The sequence below is a fragment of the Pyxicephalus adspersus genome, chromosome 9, assembly GCF_032062135.1.
Source record: "Pyxicephalus adspersus chromosome 9, UCB_Pads_2.0, whole genome shotgun sequence".
Lineage (NCBI taxonomy): Eukaryota > Metazoa > Chordata > Amphibia > Anura > Pyxicephalidae > Pyxicephalus > Pyxicephalus adspersus.
This window is the reverse complement of record NC_092866.1, coordinates 19,661,375-19,676,284: the sequence shown is the minus strand read 5'-3', so window position 1 is coordinate 19,676,284 and position 14,910 is coordinate 19,661,375. Positions and strand designations below refer to the sequence as shown.

Genomic DNA, 14,910 nt, shown 5'->3' with positions numbered 1-14,910 from the left:
GAGAGAGAGAGAGAGAGAGAGAGCGCGAAAATGGTGTGATTGTGTTGATTTATTTTCCTCCTGTTTCCTGCTCTGTACAAATATGTTGCTGGCTCTGTCCTACTGGAGAAATGTACCACCACTTCTTTTGCCACAGTCAGGGAAATGCAGGGAAATATACGTATTGGGGACACAGACATCAATGAAAACCTAATCAAGGTTTTAACCCATGTACAATTTTTGATACATTTCGTGTTGTGTGTGTACGTGTTGTGCGTTATGTATAAAATCCTGGTTTAAGTACTGAATGTAAGACTTTAAAATATAGAATTTTTAATACTGGATGAAAAATGACTGAAAATGACTGTGCAATTTCTAAAAGCCACATTGCAGTACATAGTTGGGTGTGTTGTATGACACCTGTCATTACAGAGAAGTGTCAAAGTTTCTTAAAGCTGAACAGGACAGAAAACATTTGGTGGTGTCACCTTCTACTGCCACTGTGATGTTAGCACTTTAAAATAAAAAAGGTCAAATGATTTTTTCCCAGGCAAAAAAAAATACCTTGTAGACTGTAAGCTCTTTGGGGCAGGATCCCCCCCCCCTCCTGTGTCTATCAGAATCTGTCTGTCATTTGCAAGCTCTGATTATTGTACAGACAGATTCTGATAGACACTGCATTGTATACGTAGTATGTTGGTGCTATATAATAATAATAATAGAAACCCTTCCAATAAATGACACCTTGAGGTAAAACAATTGTACCCTTGCAGTGCCTCCTAATGAAATACTCAGCAAACAGGAGCATAGGGGTGCTATAGGAGAGGAGACATTGTATTTAATATTAGGAGGAAATAGAATCTAATACTAATAGTTTATAGCGGAACTCACCCTGCACACTCAGCAAGCCAAAATCTCTTCCTGAAACACAAGGCTGCCTCGCCTTGGCAAATCTGCATTGGTTGTCTGGGGTCAGATGACATGAACATAGAAGAAGGAGGAGTGCAAGGTTTGCCAGAGACTTCCTGACTGCAGACTGCATAGAAATCAGAAATCCTGCAAGATTATTATTAATAATATTATTATTAATAAACAGGATTTATATAATGCCAACATATTACGCAGCGCTGTACATTAAATTGGGGTTGCAAATGACAGAATAATACAGACAGTGACACAGAAGGAGAGGAGGACCCTGCCCCGAAGATTTTACAATCTAGAAGGATTATGTTGCATTTTATTGTCATGACAAAAGGGAAAATAAAGGTAGCAAATTTTTGTCCATTTTTAAACTATGAACACACATCAGATTTTTACCTGAGATAAGCAGAACTATTCATCAAAAACTTGAAATGGTCCCCCAATGTCATTCATCAGTCTGCTATGGCTCATTGATGAACAAACGATTGGGAAAGACTGCTGTTTACTCCTATGGAGGAGAGCACAATGGGGTGCCGATCACTCATCGGCCCCTCTTCGCTCTCCATAGAATGTAATGAAGCTCTGTGTTCAGTGCTCAGTTATTTATCTGTCAATGGAAACAATCACACAAGATTGTGTTGTAGTTTATATTCTGATGTGATATTGTTTATAAATAAAGTAAAAAGAAAAGAAAAATATTATAGCATTTGTTTCAGGCAGGTAAATGATAAAGCTGCATTAGATTTCTGTTGCAGGAAATGATCTTTTGTGATCCTTCCCAGTGATGGCAGAATGAATGAGTGCTGTACACACAGCACTGTTCAGTTTTATGGAGGGGGGTGCCGAATGTAAGGTTGCCCCCTCCTCTATAGAACAGAAAAGCAGTAATCTCTGCTGGGTCATTTATTGATCCATTATGGTGAATCCTTGAACAACGAGCGGATTGCAGTACACAAGTTGGATTTTGGTTTTGCAGGCAACGATCCTATAGTCTGTGCATGTACCCCACACCTTATATGACCTCTGCACCTTGCCACCCCTCCATTGCTACTGTGCTCTCTTCCCATACACCTCATGTTGAAACCTCCATCCCCACCCTACCACTGCACCTCCAAACCCCTGCACTCTCACCAATGCATACGACCCCCATTCTGCACACCATACTAGCACAATAACTGCCATTGCCACTACTGCATCTGCCCCCCTTATCCTCCCCTCTCCACATTTTCTGCATGTGCCCACTTCATTCTTCACCCCTATACACTACTGTTCTTGCAAACACACACCCTTTGGTATTCATTGCAGTCACAGAACACAGTAACACTTTTGTTGGAGTTTATATTAAAAAAGTAGCAATAATAAAATGATCAAAATGATTAAAACTGAACTCCGGCTTTGCCTTCAGTGTTGCACATTCGCTCAGGTTTCTCTCTTTTTGATATTTGTCAGACTATTGTTTACATCAAGCCTAAGAGGTTCATGAGTACTATTGTATTTGTGTTATGATTTTACTTAGAAAGCCATGTACAGCACCCTGTTAGCCCTGCTGACCTTTCTATAACTGACTGAATTGCATGGAGAATCACAGCGACCCAGCCATTGAGTCTTAAAGGAAATGTGATGAAAACAGAAACGTTTAATTTGCAAATTTCATGATGTTGATGGGGATTAAAGAGGTAAAAAATAAGATTAAGCTTCAGCTGTAGCTAATCACCTAATTCTTTATTAGGGAAAACAGCAGGTATAAACTTTTTGTACATATTCTTGGGCTAAACAGTTTTTCCCCCATTCCCATGTCAGTTCTGTAGAATAATATTTGTACAATGAGAATCAGATAATGTGATATTATTCATACAGCATGAATATTATTTATTATTAATAACAGGATTTATATAGCGTCAACATATTACGCAGCGCTGTACATAAATAGGGCTTGATATAAGTTTATACAAATATCCATTGCTATATGACAACATCCAAAGGAATTTCAACTTTAAAGTGCAACAGTCATACAGACCCTAAATTTTGACTTGTTAAAGTGACAGTTCCTAATTATTTGAAGCTGCTGTAGAATAAAAACATATATAGTGTACTCACCTCTCAGGTGGTGCAGGTCTCCCATATTTCCCACACTCCAGAGCTGCAGCTCCAGAAAGACTCTGCATTTTACAACTGCAAAAGTGTTGGATGTTTGTTGTCCCCCACTGCTAGCTTTGGTTCCATCCTCTGACCCCCACATCCTGTAGAAACATAGGGGTTGAAGGAAGCGTCCATAGTGGGTAATGGGGGACGCCGGCATCCAACATTCATATGCCAAATGTTGCACCCAAGACTGGAATGGAGGGAAGGCAGAAGACAATGGAAACCAAGGAGGTGAGCTTCTTTTACAATGATTTGCCATAGAACAGAGGAGCTACTTTTAGCACCAATATATTAAAGCAGATGACTTTCCACATTGCTGATCATGCAGACCAAAAAAAATGAAAGAAAATCTTTAATGAAAAAACCTCATGGAGTGCTATTGGCCTATTGCAAGTTCTAGTGGCCTGTTTGATATGCTGACACAGGTTTTATCATTTTCTAAATCACTGATCTAAAAAAGTATGATGATCAGTTCTGACCTCACTGGCTACATGCTTGTTCCAGGGCAAAGACTCAAGCCACGGAAACCAGAAACAGTACTTCCAGAATAAACTCAGAATACATACAGCATTTCCTAGAATACGTACTTCCATATAGATTTCAGACAACTGGATTTTAATGGCAGGTATATGAAAATCTCCACTGACCTGTGTAATATCACCGAACCAATTGGGACATAGGGCTCTATTTATAAAGCCGTGAATCTGTCATTCACTTAACCTTCACTGGTGGAGATTCAACTACTGTCATTGAAACACATGGACCTGGAAGACTCCCTGGCAGGTAATGTTTCTGTGAATGTCAGATTCACTACTTAATAAATAAACCTCATGTTTTCTAATCTGAATGGAGGTAAAACAAAGTGTCTGGGACTTTGATATATGTTCTGAATGAATGAATGTTAGAATTGTCTGTTCCCCCACATTGTCTCCTTTTGTTCAGTTTATGTAGTCATTTCCTCTAAGAACATTGAAGGACTTTTCCCAGTCAATGCTGACCCCTCAGTTTTCCAGTTTTTAATTTATGACACGGCAGTGGTATGTTCAGTACAATTTGCTGAGTATCTACAAATGCGTATTTTTGTTACACGTTATTGTTGTTGTTTTTGTGTCTGCAAATATTGATGCCTAAGACAAACCCCTGCTTTGCCTTTTCAGTGCAAATCAACTAAATTGGTTTAACCCTTTCCTCATCCCTGACAGCATATTATTTTATTATTAATATTATTTAACAGGAATTTATTTACAGCCAACATATAATGCAGCGCTGTAAATAGGGGTTGCAAATGAGCAAGGGAATTTATTAAATTCGATCTTGCGGTGAATAGGGCCGTTTTCGCTTACCAAACATGTAGGCGAGAACGGCCTTTTTTATTTTTGGCCGGAGAGACCAAAATTGTGGGACCTGCAAGACCAATCAGGGGAGCTGACACTTTTCCAGCCCTTTACTAGTTGTATGTGTTCTTGGATAGAGTTTCTCTATCGGAGAACACAGGAGTCCTCTGTTTCTGGATAGAGAAACTCTATCCAGGAACACATACTACAGAGCGGCAACAGCAATCAGGGGAGTGGAGCAGCTCCGCTCCCGATTGCTGTTGCAGCCCTGTACTATGTGTTTCTGAATAGAGTTTCCCTGTCCAGGAACACAGTGTGAATGTCATGGCTGGCTGCTCATGGATAAATGCAGCGTGGGAAAAATCCTCAAATTTTTCCCACAGTTGCATTCATTCAAAAAAGCAAGCAGCATGACTTGTGGACCCATCGGAACTTTGAGGAAATTTTCATTCCTAGTTGCTGTTAAATGACAGATACAGAGAGTGACAAAGGAGGAGGATAGGACCCTGCCCAGAAAATATTTACCTTTTCTTTGCTGTTGGTTACTGTTTGGAATTGGGAGTTTCTAAAGCAAAAAGCTGACACTTTTGGTTGTGTGACTCCCATGTGACAGTGCAGGGCCCGATATCACCGCCATAGTCCTGTGTGACCTATAAAGCTGCTGACCTGTAGCTTACACACAACTTCCATTCCAGTGGCTGAATTAGAACACACGGTAGAGATATAAAGGTGAGTACACCTACACCTGTGCAGGCCTGCAATAATGTGAACCTGTTGTTTTTAGTGTAGGTTAAGCATAGATTCACTGTTATATGGTAGATTATACCAGAATGAGCTCCCTTCACCTGTGTGATATGTTCACATCAAACATACGGCATTTCTTGATTGTATCTTTATTAGTTCACTATATATGTATTATATTATATATATACTGCAATTGGGTCAAATAAAGAAAGGCTTTTATCAGTGATGGGATATTTGTAGTTTTACTGCCGTCATATAAAAAATGGTATCATTTAGAGCCAAGCTAATGGCAGCTTTATTGGCCATATTATACCGGTGTTCTTGGAGGTTAGAGCCGGAAACAGTTGTTACCCTTTCTTTTGGCCATTCACCACTGTCTGACGAAACATTTCACACCCAATTTTATCATAAAGTTTACACCCTTAATTCCACCTGAAGTGCCCTCATGTTACCTGTAACTTTTGTCATCTGTCACTACTGAATCATGTTGGAACATGTTCTGTATGAATTTGAGTAGTTCCTTTTCAAAACGTCAGTTATTTCTAATTTCCAACTAATTTTTTAATTTTAAAATGGAGCATAATTTTAGTTTGGAATGCGATATATTTAATTCCTATAATTATGCCTTTTTATGGCTTTATTATAAACAGCATAGCTAGAAGCGTTTCAGTGGTTTTGTTTACCCTTCACCTTGAAGCTATGATAAGAAAACTAGGAATGAGAAGTTTTATTTGACATCAAGGCTGCTCAACTTTATGCTTTTGCAGATATGGTAACCCTTAGTCATACTAAAGTAGAGCCGATATGTATTCTCAACAGAAGCCCCAAGGGTAGGGTTTGCAATGAATGACCCTAAAACAGTTGAAAAAACAGAAAGAATAGCATGGATTGGGCACTGGGAAAAAATGGATGAAAACAAGGCAGTAAAAAGCATAGGAAAGCGGAAACCAGAAGGTAGTAGTGAAAATACACACATCGTTAGTTGCAGGTTTCTTGTTCATAGTGAAAAGGATAAAGCTTCCGAATCACCATTGTTCTGCTGTTGGCCAACTTATATGACCTTGTGCATTCCATAAAGTAAATGAATCACCAACAGATGGTTCCTTTGTAAATGTCTCACAAACACACTAATCTGCTTGTCACAAGAGATTCTAAACCATCAACGGGCCCCTAACATGCTTGTTTTTTAGTGTCAGACAAAAGCTTATGAGCAAACAAAAGGCACTTGCTGGTGTAATGGAGAGTTTACGAAAGTGCCCTTTTTTTAATAGACAAAAGTGGTGTTTTTTTTTATTTAATCATCTGGTTAGCCATTTGGGAATGTAGCAACTTGGTAGCTTATTGACTACAAATTAGTATTTTCTAAAGTAAACTGAGTTTTTGATTGTCACTTTAAAGCGGAACTAAACCTGAAAATCCAAAAATGGCAACAGGCAGCACTTTATTACAGTAAGGACATTCTCTGTCTCTTCTGCAATAAAACAAATGTAGATGCAATTTTGCATTCTTTTGTAGAATGTACAATTAGATGTGTAGCTCGGTGTAGGATGCATGGCTGCTGGGAATGAACAAACACCAATTTGGATATGCGAGAGTTACGGCATTCCAGCTAGGCCATTCAAGATGGCTAAGGAGCCCAAACAAGGAGAATGTCCAGGTTAAGAGGTGAGGGCTGGTAAAGTAGTGAGGGGAGGTGAATTTTGTTCAGCTTTAAAGATAAAATGGTATTCTTCCCTCTATTTTTCCTACGGAAAACTGGAGATATAGATAGATATATATATAATAACCGCCCTAGAGGTATTCATGAGTGTGACTCGTGGATTTTACTTGCAAAAAGCGATAATCCTGAGTCACACTCAGGGTCGCCAAAATCAACTTACCTTGTTCCTTTGGCATACCCCGGCATCCTGCTCTTCCCTGCAGGTCCCCCGGACACGTCTTCTGGTTCCCAGGAACGTGGCATGACAAGATAAGTGTGAACAATATAACTGCCTTATAGTAGGTAAGCAGCTTGGAGACATCCAACCAGTTATCAAATCAAATACCTGTTCAGCATTGTGTCAGCAGGTTAAACAAAATAGCACACTTAAAAAAGTCATTTTATTGCTTTGAATACTGGCCTTAATTGTGTTAAGGCAGACTGTATAGGAACATGTATTGTTTTATGCTACAATTAAGATTTGTTGGTGTTTTGTAGTCACATGTAAGATGGATACCAGAATAACGTTAACCAGGACTTTGGGAGCATCCTTAAAATGTTGTTTTCAGTAGATTGAAAGGTGGTTAAAAAGATCTTATTTGTTTATAAAATCTTTATTTCATTAGAGTTTCATCATCATGAAGTCATAGTTGGTTTTGGCACTCCTGTATATTTGTAAATGACACGGTTAATGATAGAATCCTTTTGCCTTCTGTGTCTTGTTAGGGTGTATTACTGAAGAATGATAAAGACAGCATAAAAGTAAAATGTACAAATGTCCACGCTTTGCTTTGAAAAATAAATTAAGGAATAGTTTGTGTACACTCCACAAATAAATAGGTAGATAATGTAGTTTTGTATCAGCGTAACTTGCACTACTTAAAATATTTCTGGTCTGGGTCCTCCTGTATAACGCAGAATTCTTGTACTGGTGTCCTATCATTTGCCTCCCAACAGCTCCTCTCACAGGTAAAAATAAGAACTGTCCCAAACTCCAACAGCAATTCTAAAAGAGAATAATATTTGATAAAATCAGGTACAGGCAGATAGAACGCAGCCAATGGCCAATGTCACTAAACCAGCTTACCAGTTTTAGCTCCCTGCAGCATTGTTACAAGAGCCGGCATTAATTGGAACTCAAAAATTCTTTTGCCTCCACATCGTGGACATAGTGGCAGCTGGGATGTGGTGTTCAGGGGGCTTATACATAAAGGTTGTCCATTCCACGAGTACCTGTAGGTGGTAAAACAGGGGGGCAAGTATTAGGGAAAATGGCAACTTTTGCAAATCAGATCAGTCAGGTATTACATTTCTTTTTTGCTGGTGTTTACAGCTATTATGACAACACGGTTTTGCTTTCCAGGTTTAAGTGTATATTCTGCATGAATGCAATTCCTATTGCTTTAAACTACTTCACTTTAAAATTACAATTTGCCTCCTAGCGCCCCTTTAACAAATTCTGGGTTAACTGGAAAGAAAGGGTTTTTAAAGGCTGCTTGTGTTGTCCTCTGCATTTAGGGTCATAGTGGTGTACTGAAGCTTCATGTGTGATACCACTATCCCTGTCTAAAGATATGTGTCACCAGAACTTCTGGCTGCTTCAATAACCTGAGAATCTGTTGTTGGCAAGGAGCGATCTTCTTCAGGAACTTGTAAAACATGAGGTCCCGACTCTGCATGTTGCTCTTCTCATATTTCTCACCCTCTCCTTTCATTTCACAGCTGCAGAAAAAACAAATGTACAACATTTTAAAGATAGGTAATGTTACATGGAATGATGCATTCATAATTACTGTTTGTATATCCAGTGCTTCCATATACCTGTAGATCATACACGGAAAGAAAAAGTATTGTATAGAGACGTAAAAGTTATGAATTTTGAACTATACAAATCTGAATTACTTCTTCAAATACAATTTCACATTGCGCTGAAAAACACATCTATAAAGGGAATTCCTAGTTGCAAACGTAATCACTTTTCTTTGCTGCCATTCTGCCGTATACATTATTTTCATTCACCTTTCCAACTCCTCCACAGAGGATGCCTCTCGCTTCTCATATTCTTGTAGTAACCGGCGAGCATGATCCAGATCCGTGTTCCATTCGCAATCTTCCTCTTCTGCTACAGCTATATAATAGGACTGGAAAATGTCACTAGAGTCACTAGACTGCACTGTCTGAGATGTATCAGTGAGTGAAAGGTTCTGGAGCTGAGATGTCCAGTCCGTGGATGGGTTTTCTGCAGGGCAGCTTGCTCCATGTGATACTGCAGGGGCTATTAGGGATTCAGCATCATTGTCATCCATCCCCCAGTTATCAGCTTCATCACACCAGTCTGTAGTGGCCATGTTGTGTTCCTGCACAGATGCATAAATCAAATATAACTAGAAGAGCCATAAAACAAAAACCTATAGAACAAGGGCAAAAAAAAAAAAAACTATTAAATACCTGCTGTGATGGGGTCTCTGTGACTTTTGGCTTATGTCCTTCAAGGCTTTGGGATCGTAACGCCACCCAGCTTTATGCAAGATTTAGAGAGAAAAAGAAGAGCACACAAGACAGAGCAGGCATGAATGAAAGAATAAAAATAGCGCAGGAGAAAATGTTGCAAGAGAAACCGCATGAGAGTGAGGTGGTGCAAGAGAGTGAAAAAGAGATACAGGGGGGCAAGCAGGAGAAAGGCAAAGGAAACATTGTGTGGAAAAGAAAAGGGGCAAAAAAAATGTTATACATTGTTTATATCTGCTTCCATGTTGAATCAAACAAGTTAAAAAATAACATCAACTTTCCTGACTAAAGGGAATATTAGGCTGTTCAAAATAATAGCAGTGTCTGCATTCTTCTTTACCAACTCAAACATTCACTGTATAAACTGAAGGATTTTGTTTTCCTTTGAATAACTAATATTTAGTATTTAATATTTAGTACTGTTTCTGAGAACTGCTGAACATCTGTGTTGCATGGAGTCTGCCAAATTCTGGCACCTGTGAACAAGTATTCCAGCCCAGGAGGATTGGACTACATTCCACAATTCTTCTGCATTTCTTGGGTTTGCCATAGAAACGATAAGGAAATGGTTTTAAAATGAAGAGCTGGTATAAGCACTAAATAGAACAAATACATTCTTCTTAACAATAAAGATACATCCTAAAGCATCCTAGTACCCAACACTTAGAGATCAGGCAGGATTTTTACTGCAGAAGGGATAGGCAATGCTCCTTCTGCAGTAACACATACTACCTGTTTGCTATCCTTTTGTGCATATGTTTTATTTTTTTCTCTTTCCTACATATGTGCAGCTCTGTGAATAATGCCTCCCCCCTGTGCTGCCCGGACTAAATGAAATAACCTGGCCAATTAAAATGACCAAAGATCAGGAACCTGGAAAAGAACCATGGGGAAGGAGGAGGTGTCTGTGACAGAATGGAAACAGTTGATTGCTTCTAAATAATTGCAATCAGGCAAGTTATACGCAGAAGGATTAGTGTATTCTGCAATTATGGACCTGCCGGGTTGCAGTTTTTAATGTTAGGGTTTAGCTCTGCTTTACAATTGTTATGCTTGTGGCCATTACAGTTTGTTTAGACCTATTAGGCCATGACATTTAAAAAAAAAAAAAAAAAAAAAAAAAAAAAAAGTGTGACCACACAGCCACACACTTCTGAACAGAGACATAACAACTTTTTTAAAAAAAAGCTTGTTGGATAAGGCAGTGAGAACATTTGATTTTCAAGGTTTTATTGTGGAATGAGCTTTAGTATGATACATTTTAGCAGTATTACCTTTCAGGTTTACCCCAGCAGGACTTAGTTCTGCAGGCAAATACATGGATGACGCGATGGAACGGAGAAGCCTCTAGGGGACAGTATACCTGCACAACATGGCACAGGGATACAGAGCACCCAGGGCAAACAGGACAGCTAGGAGTCACATGTGGCAGTGCGTCCTGTCAAAGAAACAAAAGGATACATGGTAAATATCATAGGAAACACCTTATTTATTCCTAATAAAGACTTCCATTTTCTGTGAGTTCCCTAAACTTTCTGTCCTAGGGACACAAGAAATTAATAGAAATTAAAGAACTTTTATACCGTTGACAAAGGAACTGGTGTCATAGAAAATCTTCCTGATGACTACTGTGACATTTTGTATTTCCCTTTCCTTCTATGCATGCACCCCGTTCCAATCCTCGGAGTGCACATTACTAGGCAAAGCACCGGGACGTCTTCAGGCTTCGGTCCCAGAGACAACAATAGAACCCAAGTATATTTATGAGCCCAAAGTAGAGCGAAGGCATCACACAGTACTACGCCCTCGGAGGATTGGATCTGGAACCACTGTGAGCCCCAGTACAAATATCTGATAGGGATGATCCAGATAGGGATTTGCCAATTATATTTCTGTACTACAGATGGGGGCAAAGGATACCTGTTCTTTAAAGTACCCTAAAAGGTAATGTCCAGATTTAGACAGTACATCATCAAATCACATGCCACTCCAATAAGAAGACAGAAAAAGGAAAGGAAAGCAACTGTGTGGCTGCCATTCAAGTGAACCATTACAGTCAGCTTTTTGGGCACATTGCTAAACCCTGACCAACTAAAGCAACCCCAGATCACCCCAATCACAACACTGCCCCCCACAGGCTTGGGGACTTTTTTTGCATAATCAGTAATATATTAAAGCAATTTAATTCAATAGAAATATGTTGTCATACATGCATAAGTGGACAAACTAATCTAGATTTCAGCATTCAATTAACTAAGAGACAATTGTGGGCAGAGTGGCACATTTTACCTCTACATTAGATTTTAGATTTAGTTTTTGTAAATGCCTGACAGCTCATTGGTTGTCTCTGATCTTTCATTCATTCTTAAAGTTGTATTTGCTCCAGCAAAAAATCTGGAAAGTCTTATGTAGTGCTCCAAAGGAAGCTCGTCATAGTACAACTGAGCCAGAATAATGGACAATACATATAACTTGAGAGTAAGTAGGTGTAAGGAGCCAAATCGGATTCCAAATCGGATTCTCAAAGGGACCAAATTTAATGAATGGATAATACTGCGTTTTTATAAAAGCAGCTCCCATATACAAAAGGACCTAAGGACAAAAAACTTAAAGTCCAATATATATTTATGAAGTGAAAAAAATGTAACCAACGCATTTCAGCTCACAATTGCCCCCTTCATCAGGGCTTACAGTAGATTTTGTACTGAAAACTAGATTATCACCTCTTTATTTGCTGTTAGGTGTTGGTTGATGTTCTAAATCCTTCATTAAACGGGGCAGCTTTGATTCCTCCCAAAAAACAGACTCTACTAATTACTATATGAAGATGCATAGCCATGTAGTGCTTCTGAATGTCATTTGAACAGAGTCCTTGCCTTGTTTGTCCCTACAATTAAATGGTTTACTTTAAAAAGTCACAGAGCAGAGTGTTCTATACTAGGCTTACTGCCTCTGGCATTCCCGCGAAAATTTCTTTGAAGTTACGGTTGGTTCGCAAAACCATCGGAAATAACTATAGGAGGGTTATCACAACTGCATTCATAAATACAGCCATGGGAATCCTCCTGTCGGTGAGCGATCCCTGGGCACTACAGGTCCTGTAGTGCCCGGAGACTCTCACGCAGAGGAGTCTCACAGCTCCATTCATAAATGCAGCCACGATACTCCTCCTCTCAGAGTGAGTCATGCGGCTTGCGTTTATGAATGAACGTGGCCGTGGGGAAAAAAAAAAAAAAAAAAAACATAGGATTTTTCCCACGCTTCATTCATTCATGAGCAACCAGCGAGACTCAAGCTGTGTTCCAGGATAGAGAAACACTATTCAAGAACACATACAACTAGAAAGGGGGGTTTAAGTAGTAACAACTAGTAAAAATTCAGTCTCATCGGTTGAATTTACAAAGGCCATTCTCGCCTACATGTTTGGTAAGCGAGAACGGCCCAATTCGCCGCAAGACCAAATTTAAAACATTTGTTTGTTCACCCCTATTCCTTACCACCAATGGAAAATCATCAGCTGAATAGCATCAACCATCTTACCGACCCCTTTCAATATAAACAAATCACTCACCGGCAGTCCTCCTATCTTGCTTACATCCCATGAGGATATTTTATCTTCTAGTGCTGCATCTTTAAATCCCAGGAGAACTCTCTGCTCAGGGGAAAACGCCATCACTTCAAGCAGCAGCAAAGTCACATTTGCCAAATCTGCTGCGTGGAATTACCAGCTGCAAATCAGAATCACACTGCAGGGAAATCAAATAAAACATTTGAAACATCAAAGCAGCAGTAATATCAGCAGCAGTAATATCATGCAGGTATTATGGATGTGTATAAAGTATAATGAGCTGCAATGAACTGAACAACCTCAGTTTATTAAGGCCAAGTTTGGGTTCAGACAGCGGTTCCTGACTGACTCCCATCTTGCCAGCCGCTCCAACTGCTGCCCAGTTCTTAATAAACCAACATTTGACCACAATCAGTACTGACCTGCTCACTTCTGTCCCCATTTATTACCGGGATTTCAGGGTAAATCTCCAATATGGGGGCATAGAAAGCAGTTAAAAACCTGACAGCCTATAACCCGTCTTGGTTCTGAAAAAACCTCTGTTGTTCAAAGCTGTACTTTCACTGCAGTATTATTATTATTATACAGTATTTATATAGCACCATCATATTACACAGCGCTGTACAAAGTCCATAGTCATGTCACTAGCTATCCCTCAAAGGAGCTCACAATCTAATGTCCCTACCATAGTCATATGTCATTAATGTAGTCTAAGGTCAATTTAGGGGGAAGCCAATTAACCTAACTGCATGTTTTTGAGGGAGGAAACCCACACAAACACAGGGAGAACATGCAGATTGTGTCCTGGCTGGAATTTGAACCTGGGACCCAGCGCTGCAAAGGCCAGAGTGCTAACCACTGAGCCACCGTGCTGCAGTAAAATGAGAATATATACAGCATGACAGGTCTGAACATTTGCAGAAAACAAAATCTCTGAGACAAGCGCATCGCTAAAGAATGATTAGGAGCACATGTTCAGGTCTGATTGACATCTGACATGAGAAAACAGATTTATTCTAAACACCACCATACATCTTAACAATATTTCCCATCAGGTATACATTACTGGAGTATATACTAAGTATATATGAAAATCACATTTAGAATAGTAAGATATCATCAAAAAGATTCTAAATTGTTTTAATTTTTTTTTTTTTTAATAAACTAATGATCCTGCCATTTTAAGTGGCACTTCCTGTTAGAGTGACAACACTGCCTCCCTTTACCAGCCATGCTGCTTTGTTGTCACCCTGCCGCACATTTAACTAAGGCTGAGACAACACACAGGTATGTTTTCAGGATCTGATACATGGGCATTGTGGCAGCAAAGCGGCAGCAGGAGATGAAATGCTATAAATAATAGAAACAAGCAAATAAACTGACAATTGTATATCACACAGATCACATATTGTTTACGCCCACTTCACAGCTTGACCAATAGAAATGCGGAGCCTCACAGACCGGTTACCTGGCCCTGCAGCTCAGTTCAGCTTCTCTTTCCATTATAACACGACCGGTCTGCAGGCCTCATCCTGAACACGTGCACTGTGTAGCGAGTCAAACAAACTTCACGGCACCACCTAACAACGCTCCACGGCCAGTAGGCTCCGCTGATTGGACCACAGCTGACAGCTCTATTCATCACATTCTTTATTGACACAAAACTGGCCTATCCGGTTCGTCACCTTAAGACCAATCACTGACAAGTATGGAAATCTTCTTCCTGCTTGGGCGTGGCTTTAGCCAGTAACCCTTTCCTCTCCTTGCTGCTGTGTAGATGGAAAGAGCAATAAGAATCTAGAAAATATAAAAACAGATCTCTTTACAATCCCACCAAAACGATACAATGTAAGGATAAATCTATAACAATCTCTGGTTTGTAGACAATGAGACCCTTACATTGATCTAAAGGAATTTGTACAATTAAATTGTATAGTGTGTATTCAACTTTTATAAGCAATTAATTTCTTACTATGTGTTCTATGTGACTTTCTCTCTTTGGTATTTATTTTTAT

The 14,910-nt window shown here is 39.5% G+C and overlaps 2 protein-coding genes across 2 annotated transcripts in view; both read right to left on the bottom strand.

Annotated features, from left to right (window-relative positions):
• FBXL8 (F-box and leucine rich repeat protein 8) overlaps positions 1 to 967 on the bottom strand; it is an 8,696-nt gene extending 7,729 nt beyond the window's left edge. The window contains exon 1 of the mRNA XM_072422863.1: positions 871 to 967. The gene's annotated coding sequence lies outside the window, so the exon portion shown is untranslated. The remainder of the gene's footprint in view (positions 1 to 870) is intronic.
• Positions 968 to 7,201: 6,234 nt separating this feature from the next.
• Positions 7,202 to 14,515, bottom strand: PDCD2L (programmed cell death 2 like). The gene is made up of 8 exons (XM_072422862.1): positions 14,364 to 14,515; positions 12,899 to 13,073; positions 10,602 to 10,765; positions 9,268 to 9,337; positions 8,839 to 9,176; positions 8,428 to 8,541; positions 7,907 to 8,052; positions 7,202 to 7,825 (listed from the first exon to the last, which is right to left on the bottom strand). Exons 2-8 carry the CDS (start codon positions 12,998 to 13,000, stop codon positions 7,695 to 7,697), a joined length of 1,065 nt encoding a protein of 354 aa, XP_072278963.1. The 5' UTR covers positions 13,001 to 13,073; positions 14,364 to 14,515; the 3' UTR covers positions 7,202 to 7,694.
• Positions 14,516 to 14,910: the final 395 nt, after the last annotated feature.